The sequence below is a fragment of the Heptranchias perlo genome, chromosome 3 (genome assembly GCF_035084215.1).
Source record: "Heptranchias perlo isolate sHepPer1 chromosome 3, sHepPer1.hap1, whole genome shotgun sequence".
NCBI classification, from domain to species: domain Eukaryota; kingdom Metazoa; phylum Chordata; class Chondrichthyes; order Hexanchiformes; family Hexanchidae; genus Heptranchias; species Heptranchias perlo.
This window is the reverse complement of record NC_090327.1, coordinates 95424093-95437161: the sequence shown is the minus strand read 5'-3', so window position 1 is coordinate 95437161 and position 13069 is coordinate 95424093. Positions and strand designations below refer to the sequence as shown.

Below are 13069 nucleotides of genomic sequence, written 5' to 3'. Positions count from 1 at the left end.
TACAATGCCCACTTGTTCATTTCCTTTCAAGTAAAGGTCCTTTTACCTATATGAGCAGTAATTCATTCTTCTCAATTCACTCAATACTGTCACTTACCAGGCAAAGAAGAGTTGATGCAAACCCAGAACTCGAGCTGAAAGACAACACATTAAAAAAATCTTTAAAGCCTTAAAGAAATATTTTGGTCATTTATTTAGTGAGTATTTCCAGCTATAGATGATTGTGTGTGATTTAATTCACTGTAAGTTAATCACTTTAAAATTTTCCTTGCCCAACAGCAATGCAGGGTTGGAAGTATAACTAAAGTCGAGCATTCCACATTACTCTAACTAGAAGAGGTCTCAAACTGATATAACGTGCAGCAAGTAAATTGGTAGTTTTAAGCCACACTCCTCTTACCATGGACTCTGGACAGTAGCCAGGCAATCGCTGCAGGAGATGTTTCAATCGAGACTCACTTTTTGTGGACGTAAGCTGGCAAACATAATAATGTTGTAAAATTAAGTGCACACCAAATTAAGCATACAGTATATTTACATAATCCAGCACAAGATTTTTAACAGATATTTTAAAATTGAAGAGCTTAAGTACCATAGCGTAGAAGCAAACACAAAACTGTTTTGAGGATGCCACAAATTCCTACAAACATCATTGTAGATTTTCAACTGAAAATAACAAAAGTGGCACATCTGAAGAGAACTCGATGCAGGAAGAAAGTTTTTAGCCTAGAGGGCTGCAATTTTCTTCCAATGTAGGCCCCACATTTTCTTGAGATCAAGAAAAAGTAGTTCTTACAAGATTATAATTGAGCCAGTCTTTTAGAAGCAACTGTCTTTCCTCAAATTGGGCTTTTAACGATAGGGATAGCAGTTTTCCTTCATCGATCACATTTTTAAAAACTCAATATACACAGTAATGGACCCCATTTCGAGCAGGAGGATACACTGCTTTATGACATGAGCGTTGTATTATATATACATATAATGCATGTGACAAAACTGTATTTTTTGTCTGTACTTTGTCCCAAAACCCCTCTACCGCTCTCTCCTCCTTTAACACATTCCTTAAAACCTACCTCTTTAACCAAGCTTTTGGTCACCTGCCCTATTATCATCTTAAATGGCTCGGTGTCAAATTTTGTCTGATAACACTCCTGTTAAAGCGCTTTTGGACATTTTACTATGTTAAAGACGCTATATAAATGCAAGTTGTTGTTTTAAATTTTTGATTTGGACTTCTTATGACTAAAGTCAAATGGGGTTAACACTCAAGGCCACACAAAATGTTCCTCAACAGAAAAACTATTAGTTCAGACCAGTCAGATTAGCTGCAAAGGCTCCACAAGAATATAGTTTCTAAGGCAAGTACAATAGGCTGTCTCAGGCATGAACTGTTTAATTGACCAGGGCGATCACGTTCAATCACAGGCATTTTTCTAATTTTCAAAGATTGGCTATCCATCCAATATTGATGGACGCCTGTCCATCTAATGTAATTGAAAGAGATGAAGTTTTCTGTTGCCTTTTGTTTCTGCATAACTTCAAAAAAGTTTAGATCATATTTCTGTCCATAAACTTGCCTGCGAAAGTAATCTGCAATCAGCAGTGTTTGAGCTTTGCAGCCAGCAACCGAATAGCTGTACGTTTTAAGTTCTGCGCTGAACCAGCAAGGAAGTAGGCCCGATTGGATCTACAGCAAGTAGAGGAAAAAGTGAGGGCATCTTTATTCTTTTACGTATCGAGGAGAATAGAAAAATATATGATTCACTGTTTTATTCTGAATATGGTACATATCCCTATCGTATTTAAATACTTGTTGGTTCAGATTCATAGTCTCAACCTGGCAAGAGTGTATATTCGGCCCATTTTTTGAAGAGAGGAGAATTACTTGATACATTCAAGTAGCTGGTGTACAGATTAAGGGTTCTCTATTGCAATCCCTGGGTCTTGCCATCATTTACCTCGATATTGGGCAGTATAGGGGATGCGAGGCCCACTTACAGGAATTGCCAGTGACACTGAACCCATGGAAATACCTAATGTAAAACCCCAAAAATAAGAGAGTATTGCATAATGGAGTGGATGACCTGTGATACTGTTCATGGTGAGAGGGAGAATATGCTGTTTTATAACATATAAAGTATTATATAATACTAGTAAACAGCCCAAAGTCAACCGATGAATATCTTTTTTAAATATATACAGATGGTGGTGAGAGTGCAATTCACATGGCAAATGTGAACGGGAAATGTTAACATTGCAATTTACAATGGTAAATATGGACAAAAACATGCCAAAAAAATGACAACAGGAAGTATGTTTATGGACAGGAAGTGCACACCCTATGCAAGATTTTTAATAATGTATGGATACATTTCTGGAGGTGGTCACCCCACAGCTTATGAGTGCAGGCTCTCTTGAGAGGGACTAGGTGACTGCCAGACAGACAAGGAGGACCAGGCAGGTAGTGCAGGAGTCTTGCTCTCTAACAAGTATTCAGTTCTGAATACTGGTGAGGGAGAGTGTTCCTCTGAGGACTGCAGCCAGAGCCAAGTCCACAGCACTATGGGTGACTCAGCTGTACAGGGAGGCGGTGGGGGGGGGGGGGGGGGGGTGGGTAGGAGAAAGGTCAGGAGAGCAATAGTGATAGGGGATTCAATAGTTAGGGGAACAGACAGGCATTTCTGCAGCCGCAGACGTGATTCCGGGATGGAATGTTGCCTCCCTGGTGCCAGGGTCAAGGATGTCACTGAGCAGCTGCAGAACATTCTTGGGGGGGGGGGGGGGGGGCGGAGAGGAAGGGGGGCAGGGAGGGTGAACAGCCAGAGGTTGTGGTCCATAATCGGTACCAACAACATAGGTAGAAAGAGGGATGAGGTCCTGCAGGAACAATTTAGGGAGTTAGGAAACAGATTAATAAGCAGGACCTCAAAAGGTAGTTATCTCCGAATTACTCCTAGTGCCACACACTAGTGAGTATAGAAATAGGAGGATAGAGCAGATGAATGCGTGGCTGGAGAGACGGTGCAGGAGGGAGGGCTTTAGAATCCTGGGGCATTGGGACCAGTTCTGGGGGAAGTGGGACCAGTACAGGCCAGACGGATTGCACCTCAACAGAGCCGAGACAAATGTCCTTGCAGGGAGGTTTACTAGTACTGTGGGGGAGGGTTTAAACTAATTTGACAGGGGATTGGACACCTGGATGTAGCATTGAAAAGGAGAAACAAGGTGCACAAAGGATTGGGAGAGACAGATAGCACCAGAGTAAGAAATAGTACGGTATTAGATGGGATCAGACTAAGAATATACAAGAAGGTCTAAGATAGGATACAGTGCATGTATGTAAACGCACGAAGCGTGGTAAATAAGGTTAATGAGCTGCAGGCGTAATTAGCCACAAGGGAATATGATGTTGTGGCGATAACGCAGACCTGGCTCAAAAAAGGGAACGATTGGGTACTAAATATTCCTGGATAAAAGGAGTTCAGGAAAGATAGGGAAGGAAAGAAAGGATTTGGGGGGGGGGGGGGGGGCGTGGTGGCAGTATTGATTAAGGAGAATGTTGCAGTGCTGGAGAGAGATGATGTCCTGGAGGGGTCGAGGACAGAATCTATTTGGTTAGAGTTAAGAAACAATGGATGTGCCATTACACTACATGGGGTATTCTATAGGCCACAGAGTGGGAAGGATATAGAGGTGCAAATTTGCAGGGAAATTACAGAGAGGTGCAAGAACCTAAGAGTAGTGATAATGGGGGACTTCAACTATCCTAAATCGAGACTGGGATAGTAATAGTGTAAGGGGCAAAGAGGGGAGGAATTTTTGACGTGTGTTCAGGAGAACTTTCTTGACCAGTACGTTTCCAGCCCAATGAGGAAGGAGGCATTGCTGGTTCTGGTCCTGGGAAATGAGGTGGGCCAAGTGGAGCAAGTATCCAGTGGGGGAACATTTAGGGAACAGCGATCATAGTAACATAAGGTTTAGATTAGCTACAGAAAAGGACAAGGACCACTCTGAAGTAAAAATAATCAATTAGAGGAGGGACAATTTCAATGGGATGAGAACAGATCTGGCCCGGGTAAATTGGAATCAAAGATTGGGTAAAACTGTAAAAGAACAATGGGTGGCCTTTAAAGAGGAGACGGTTCAGGTACAGTCTAGATACATTCCCATGAGGGAGAAAGGTAGGGCAACTAAAACCAGAGCTCCCTGGATGACAAAAGAGATAAGAAAGTAAGATGAATCAGAAAAAAGGGGTGTACGACAGATGTCAGGTTGATAATACAAGCGAGAACCAGGCTGAATATAAAGTTCAGAGGGTAGGTGAAAAAGGAGAGAATATGAGAATAGACTGGCAGCTAACATAAAAGGGAATCCAAAAGTTTTCTATAGGCATGTAAACAGTTAACGGATAGTAAGAGGAGGGGTAGGACCGATTAGGGACCAAAAAGGAGATCTTTGGAGACAGAGGGCATGGCTGAGGTACTAAATGAGTACTTTGCATCTGTCTTTACCAAGGAAGAAGATGCTGTTAAAATCACAGTAAGTGAAGAGGTAGTTGAGATAGTGGATGGACTAAAAATTGATAAAGAGGAGGTACTAGAAAGGCCAGCTGTACTTAAAGTAGATAAGTCACCCAGTCCAGATGGGATGCATCCTAGGTTGCTGAGGGAAGTAAGGGTGGAAATTGCAGAGGTACTGGCCATAATCTTCCAATCCTCCTTAAAGACGGGGGTGGTGCCAGAGGACTGGAGAATTGCAAATGTTGCACCCTTGTTCAAAAAAAGGTGTAAGGATAAACCCGGCAACTACAGGCCAGTCAGTTTAATCTCGGTAGTGGGGAAACTTTTAGAAACGATAATCCGGGACAGAATTAGCAGTATTATAGGAAAGCTAGTACAGATTTGTTAAAGGCAATTCATGATTAACCAACTTAATTGAGTTTTTTGATGAGGTAACAGAGAGGGTCAATGAGGGCAATGCATTTGATGTGGTGCATATGGACTTTCAAAAGGAGTTTGATAAAGTGCCACATAATAGGCTTGTCATCAAAGTTGAAGTCCATGGAATAAAGGGGATAGTGGCAGCATGGATACGAAATTAGCTTAGTAATAGGAAACAGTAGTGGTGAACTGTTATTTTTCAAACTGGAGGAAGGTATACAGTGGTGTTCCCCAGGGGTGGATACTAGGACCATTGCTTTTTTTGATATATTAATGACTTTGGTGTACAGGGCACAATTTCAAAATCTGCAGATGATACAAAACTTGGAAGTGTAGTGAACAGTGACGATAGTGATAGACTTTAAGAGGATGTGAAGGCCTTAGAGAGGGTGCAGAAGAAATTTACTAGAATGATTCCAAGGATGAGGGACTTCAGTTAAGTGCATAGAAGCTGGGGTTGTTCTCCTTAGAGCAGAGAAGGTTGAGAGGAGATTTGATAGAGGTGTTCAAAGTCATGAAGGGTTTGGACAGAGTAGATAGAGAGACCTTGTTCCCATTGGTGGAGGGGTCAAGATCCAGAGGACATAGATTTAAGGCGATTGGCAAAAGAATCAAAGACGACATGAGAAAAAACGTTTTTTTTTAAAACACAGCAATTGGTTGTGAGCTGGAATGCACTGCCTGAGGGGGTGGTGGAGGCAGATTCAATCACGGCTTTCAAAAAGGAATTGGATAAATACTTGAAGGGAAAAAATTTGCAGGGCTCGGGGATAGGGTGGGGGGAGTGGGACTAGCTGGATTGCTCTTGCAGAGAGTCAGCATGGACTCGACGGGCCGAATGGCCTCCTTCCTTGCTGTAACAATGCTATGATTCTATTACATTATTGATTTTCTCATAGATCAAAAAAGTTAATTGCAACTTTTCTATAACCATTGTTCTGCTCCTCTCCCACTTCTGATTTTTTTTCTGTAGCTTGGTCTCCTCATAACTTTAGTTTCACATCTCTGCCATAATCCTAGCGAATTTATGTTCTATGCTCTCTATGGCTTTACTATCCTTCCTATAGTAGGGCCCCAAAACCACACACATGGCCTAACCAATGCTTTATTAATCGTGGTCATTACTTCTTTACTCTTGTACTCCTATGTTCCCATTAAAAAAAAAATCTAAAATGCTATTAGCCTTTTTATGGCTTTATCTACCCGCACTCTCACTTTCAAGGAATTACTTATTTGAACCACACTTTTCAGCTTCTTTGGACTGAATGTATAATAATATTCCTTGATTTTCCTTCCAAAATGCATTACCTCACATTTCTCCATGTTATAATGCATCTGCCATCTGCTTGCCCATTCCACTAACTTGTCGATGTCTTCTTCACTGTTAGCCAAAACCCCTATTTTTGTTTCGCCAGCAAATTTCAGTATCATGCTCTCTATGACCAAGTCCACATCATCTATATATAGAAAACAAAAGTAGGCCCATCACTGACACCAGGGTTACACCACTTGCAAGCCTTCTCTAATTCCAGTAACAACTCGCTGGAGTCTGGGATTGTTCCCTTGGATTGGAAAGATGCTCGTGTGGTGCCGATTTTCACAAAGGGTGACAAGTCAGATCTAGGGAATTACAGGCCCATAAGCCTGAATTCAATCATTGGTAAGATGCCTGAAGGGATCGTAAGAAATGCTTTCTATGATCACATGGATAGGGAGGATATCATTAGAGACACTCAACAAAGCTTCTGGAAAGGGAGATTGTGTTTAACTAATCTACTAGAATTTTATGAGGAAGTTACAAAGTTAGTGGGACAAGGGCATGTGGCTGGACGTTGTCTACTTGGATTTCCAAAGAGACTTTGACAAAGTATCCTACAATAAGTTCCTTCACAAGACAGAATCTTGTGGTATTAGTGGGAATTGGCTACATTCCCGGAGGCAGAAAGTTATGGCTAATGGCTATGGATCTGCTTGGAGACCAGTTACTAGTTGCGTCCTGCAGAGATCAGTTGAGGCCATTGCACTTTACTATTTTCATAAATGACCTAGACGTGGAATGGTCGGCAAGTTCGCAAATGACACTAAAATTTGAGAGAGTGTCAGGACTACGCAAGAGAAGGAATTTCTGCAAGAGGATCTAAATGTGCTAGGGGAATGGGCCTAACACTGGCAGATGGTCTTTGACTTAGATAAGTGCAGTGTAATGCACTTGGGCAAGATCAATACCAAGTGTACTTACACACTACATCGTGCTGAATTAAAATCAGTGGAGAGAGAAAAGCATCTTGGCTTTATCATAGTATGTTAGAGCACAGAAGGAGGCCATTCGGCCGATCATGCCTGTCCCAGCTCACTGAAAGAGCTATCCAATTAGTCCAACTCCCCTGTAGTGTAATGGTGTGTTACTGTTCTGACTGGCGGAGGAACTTATTGTGGGGTATCTTACCAAAAGTTTTTTGGAAGTCCAAGTTATAGTTCAGAACAATAAAGGTTCATGACTAATGCCGAGAAGCCGTAGCCAAAGTAAACAGGGTACTGGATTGCATAAACAGTAATATTCAATTTTTTAAAAAGCCCGTTGTCTTGTCCCTGTACAGACCCCGGTTAGTCCACATTTGGAACACCGTGTCCAGTTTTGGTCCCCTCTCATGGTGAGCGATTTGGAAGCTTTGGAAAAAGTCCAAAGGAGGACCACGTTATTCAGAAAGGCTTAAAAGGCTGGGTCTATTCCTTTTTGAAATGCGTAGACTTCGGGGAGATTTGATATGCAAAATTGTTAACAGGCTTGATTGTGTTCCCCTTGAGAGGCTATTTCAATTAGATAGGTTAGAGAAAGCTACGTAAGAGTAGAGCTAGGTTAGATGTTTGACGATTCTTCTTTTCCCCAGAGGATAGTAAACCTATGGTGAGTGCAAACTCTATGCGTGCCTTCAAAAGAGCACAAGACCAGATTCTGATTGGGAAGGTGGTCATGTCTTATAAAACGTAGGTAAAATACCAGTTGCTATATGCATGGTCTACATGGTCTCCTGAACTCGTAGTGATCGCCTGAGGGGGTCGGAGAGGAATTTCCCAGATCAGCCTTGTTTTTTTGCCTCTCCCAGAAGATTACATGACTGATGGTGGGCACGTGTGTGCCTCATCGTGATGTTCCAGGCGTCGCAGTTGCGTGGGTCAGTCTCTAAGGACTAGCTGTTATTTTCTTGCCCATTGATATCCTATGTTCATAACACCCATTAACCTTAACCTTGTTTCCTGTCTATAAACCAACTTCTATATGCGCTGCTACGTTTTTTCTTATACCATACGCCTGAATTTTTCTAACAAGTTTCTTCTGAGACACTTTATCAAATGCCTTCTGAAAACCTATATACACCACAAAGACTGCATTCCCTTCATCTATCCAATCAATCACTCACTTCTTCAAAAAAACTCAAAATTTGTCAAACATGACTTGCCTTTAATCAATTTGTGTTGGTTGCCCTTGATGAACTGCACATTTCTAAATGCTCATTAATTGAGAGATTTAAGTTGAGAGAGATATGGCAGGGGGAGGTCTGTGGGCGTGAGAGAAGAAGAGAGAAAGAGCAAAAGAAAACACACATTTTAGGAAAAAGCAACAAAGAGATAACCTAGAGAAGAAATGAGATGGAGATAGATACAGGTGCGAAGAGAGAAAGAGACAGACAGAGATACACAGAAAGAAAAAATAATTTTGTTCTTGTCCGTTCTTGAAAGGGGAATGTGGAAAAGTTTGTTTACTGTATTCTGCATTAGTACTATGGCTGGAGCAAAAATTAATCCTTCAAGCTGCTCATATACCATGTAAGTTGTGCAGTTCCGCACCGGTCTTTGCTATAACCTAGATAGCAAGACATTTATGGCTTGATAAAAGCTCAATTTTGTCTGCTCCATCTTTTTGAAGTGTCTAGTAATATAGCGCTAGGCTACGGAATTTGCCCGTGTAATTTATTTCTGCAAATCTGGACTACAGCAAACCTTTTGGGCAAATTATTTCTGCAGGGGCAAAATCAGATTAAACGAGACTGCTGTAAGAAGTGCAGCGAAGCTGATTAAAGTGAAAAGGGTTTGCTCATTGTACTCTGTCTCTTATTTAATCATCCAGTGCCATGTCCTACCCTGAATTCCTATAGCTTGTAGCATAATTAGAAAACTTGCATGCCAAATTTTGTCAAAAGCTTTCTGAAAAAATTAAACTATTCTATAGGGAGTTCCACTATTTACCTATCTGTAATGTCTTCAAAGAGGCTGAAGAGATTTGTTAGGCAGGAATTTCCCATTCTAAATCCCTGCTAACTGTTTCTTATTAGATTATTGTTTTATATGTAGTTCTCCAGGCTAGTCCTTAGAATGATGACAGATGCAAGATCAAGGGCAGGATAGTTCTATTTGTTTGCTAACCATCTTTGCTAACCAAGACATCTAAAACTTCTACAATATTCTGAAGGAACTTTACCAACCAAGGGAGATTGGTTCTGCCCCAATGAAGGGCATAGATGGCTGCACACGAACCACTGACAAAGCTGAAAGCCTGCAAAAGTGACAGAAGGATTTTAAAATCAGTTATCCAACATCACAGATGAAGCTACAGATAAGGGCATACTGTCTATCTGCAAAAATATGGATGACCCTTCCACATTAGACAAAAACAAGGTAGCCAGGACATTAAAGAGCAGAAAACATCCCGATCCTGACGTCAACAGACGTCTACAAACATGGATGCCGTACACTGATTACAAGGCTCGATTCATTCCTCCAAATAAAAGGTGTCACAATGGGAACCCGTATGGGTCCTAGCTATGACTGCCTTTTTGTGGGATACGAGGAACATTAATTGTTCCAGTCCTACTCAGGTTTACTTCCTCACCTCTTTTTCCAGTACATTGATGACTGTATTGGTGCAGTTTCCTGCCCTCGCCCGAACTGGAAAATTTCATCAATTTTAAGTTCCACCCATCCCTCACCTTCGCATGGTCAACCTCCAACTCTTCCCCTTCCCTTCCTCGACTTCTCTATCTCCATTTCTGGGGATAGGCTGTCAGCCAATATCTACTATAAGCCCAATGACTTCCACAGCTATCTTGATTACATTTTGTCCCATCCCATTTCTTGTAAGGTCTCTACCCCCTTTTCCCAGTTTCTCCATCTCCGTTGCATCTGTTCTGACGATGCCACCTTCCACACCATTGCTTCCGATATGTCTTCCTTTCTCCTCAACCAAGGATTCCCCTCCACTGTAGTTGACAGGGCCCTCGACCGTGTCCGTCCTATTTCCCGCACTTCTGCCCTCACCCCTTCCCCTCCCTCCGAAAACCATGATAGGATCCCCTTGTCCTCATCTTCCACCCCTCCAGCGCGATACCACCACCACCAAACACATCTTCCCCTCCCTTTTCATCATTCTGAAGGGACCATTCCCTCCACAACATCCTGGTCCACTCTTCCATCACCCCCCAACACCCTCTCTCTTTTTCCATGCCACCTGCCTGTGCGAGCGCAGGAGATGCAACACCTGCCCTTTCAACTCCTCCCTTCCCACCATCCAGGGCCCCAAACACTCCTGCCTGGTGAAACTGCAATTTACTTTTACTTCTTTCAATTTAGTATACTGTAGTTGCTGCTCACAATGCCGTTTCCTCGACAATGGGGAGACCAAACGCAGATTGGGTGATCGCTTTTCTGAACACCTCCGCTCTGTCTGCAAGCATGGTCGTGATCGCTTGGCCATTTTAATTCCCTGTCCCACTCTGCCCTCAGCCTCTTATGCTGTTCCAATGAAGGTCAACAGAAGCTCGAGGAACAACACCTCATCTTTCATTTAGGCACTTTACAACCTTCTGGGCTCAACATCGATTTCAATAACTTCAGATCATAACCACTGCTCCCATTTTTTTCAGACAGCAGGTGCTGGTAATGGTTCTGATGTTGCTATTTACAGTTCCTCTAGACCTATCTTTTGTTTCTTTATTTGTCCCATTGAACCATCATCACTTGTGTCATTTAATCACTCTTGCCCTCCACCCGATCAGAGACTTTTCCTTTTGTTCTTTCCTCCCCTCCCTCTCCCTAGCTCTGTACTTGCTTAAAAACGGTTTAATCTTCAACTTCTGACAAAAAGTCTTCGGCCTGAAACGTTAACTGTTTCTTTCTCCACAGATGCTGCGTGACTTGCTGAGTATTTCTATCATTTTCTGTTTTTGTTCCAGATTTCCAGCATCCGCAGCATTTTGCTTTCGATTAGTTCTTTGCTATTTTGGAGAGATACTTTAGTCGTTCAGGATCTTGAAGCTGCAACTAACGTTATCGCATAAAGAAAACAAATGTGAGTGCAGAATATATCGAGGCATCTCCTCCTTATCCATAACTAGCAGGATTCTCCCGAGGGAGGTCCTCAAACCCTTTCTTGCCGATGGTACTTCTGGAAACCCAAAGCTGATTCAGAGCAACCATCGGCATGATTGTCGTCAAAAGCAAAATGTAGAGAACAGGCCACGGACTTCTACTCAGTCCTTACCAATCTTAAAAAAGCATTTGACAGCTAGCAGAACTGCTCAGATCATTTGGCAACTGGGAAAAATATGTACAGTTGTTGTCAATTCCAAACCATTAAATATTTCCAATGGTGGGGTGGGGGGGGGGGGGGGGGAAAGAGGGGGTCAAACGGTGCTATGCTCCTGAACGGAGTCTCTTTGGTCTCTACTCAGCACTGATCAAGGAGGTTGCAAGATATCCGAATGCAGACATAAGCATCAGATTTTGTACATCTCTTCAACTTAAGCAGACTGTACGCTTTGACCAAGGTCAGCAGAGAGCTTGGCCACAAACTTTTGTTTCAGATGACTGTGTGTTGCGAGTGCACATTCAGGAGGATTACCAGCTGATTGCAGGCAGATCTGCAACAGCGTTGAAGAATAATGAACTTACTATCAACCTGCAGAAAACAGAAGTGATGTACCAGCCAGCATCTGGTAAACAGTACATCAACCAACAATACTGAACAGAACACCATAATGAGCACGTGCCCAAGGTGCACACTGTCAAACACTGCTCTCAATGATCAAGAAGAGCGTGCCCGCTTCTGAAAGGTCCTTTCGTACATGGAAAGAATGAGTCTCGAGCTGGTCCAGTGTCTGGTTGCACACTGAACTCCTACATGCTTATGAAACCAGGCCGTGCTATTATAATCACATCAAAGAGATCAACAAGTTTCACCAGCACCACCTCAGATACATCATGCATATCAAATGGCAGAACCATATAACCAATTAGGAGGTGCTGACATGACAAAAATCAAATAGTGCCATGACAACAAGACATCCACTGCTACAGAAACAGAGTGAATAGCAGCAGTGGGTCATGTTGTTCTCACCAATGATGACAAACGTCCCAAGTGTGTTCAGTACAATGAGCTCATACATGGCAAGAACTCGGTGGGGAAGCAAAACATGCATTGAAGCACAACCTGAAGCTATGTAGAATCGACACAGGTAGCTAAGGAGCAAGCAGCAGACTGACCAGTATGGTGCTCCATACAGCAACAGAACAGACAACTTTGAAATCCAGCACCTTCAGCAACAGCAAGAAAAACAGTTGCTATAACAACAACTTGCATTTATATAGCACCTTTAACGTGGTAAAATATCCCAAGGCGCCTCACGGGAGCATAATCAGACAAAAATTGACACCAAGCCATTAGGATAGGTGACGAAAAGCTTGGGCCGAAAGGAGGAGAGAGATGGAGAAGCAGAAAGGTTTAGGGAGGTAATTCAGAACGCAGGGCCTAGACAGCTGAAGGTATGGCCTCCAATGGTGGACTGAAGGACGTTAGGGGTGCACAAGAGGCCAGGCTTGAAGGGCGCAGAGTTCTTGGAGGGTTGTAGGGCTACAGAAACAGAGTGAATAGCAACGGCGTGTCAATCAAGTAGCCAAAACAGCGAGTTTATAAGCATGTTTTGTGGAAAGCCCTGTGCTTCACAGATTGGATGACACAGCCATAGGCTAGACAATGGAAAATGGTCAGCCATTTTCATGACTAAAGGACCAATGACAATTGTAGGATAATTGCAAGCAGATGTTGGTGGAAGATTTTTTTTGAAATGAGCACT

General features: G+C 42.6%; 1 protein-coding gene across 1 annotated transcript in view; it reads right to left on the bottom strand.

The window, feature by feature from the left end:
* The window catches only part of reck (reversion-inducing-cysteine-rich protein with kazal motifs), a 163865-nt gene that overhangs the window by 116059 nt on the left and 34737 nt on the right, over positions 1-13069 (bottom strand). The window contains exons 5-6 of the mRNA XM_067980885.1: positions 401-475; positions 98-134 (exon numbers count right to left, since the gene is read on the bottom strand). Coding sequence (XP_067836986.1) covers positions 98-134; positions 401-475 — 112 coding nt within the window. The remainder of the gene's footprint in view (positions 1-97; positions 135-400; positions 476-13069) is intronic.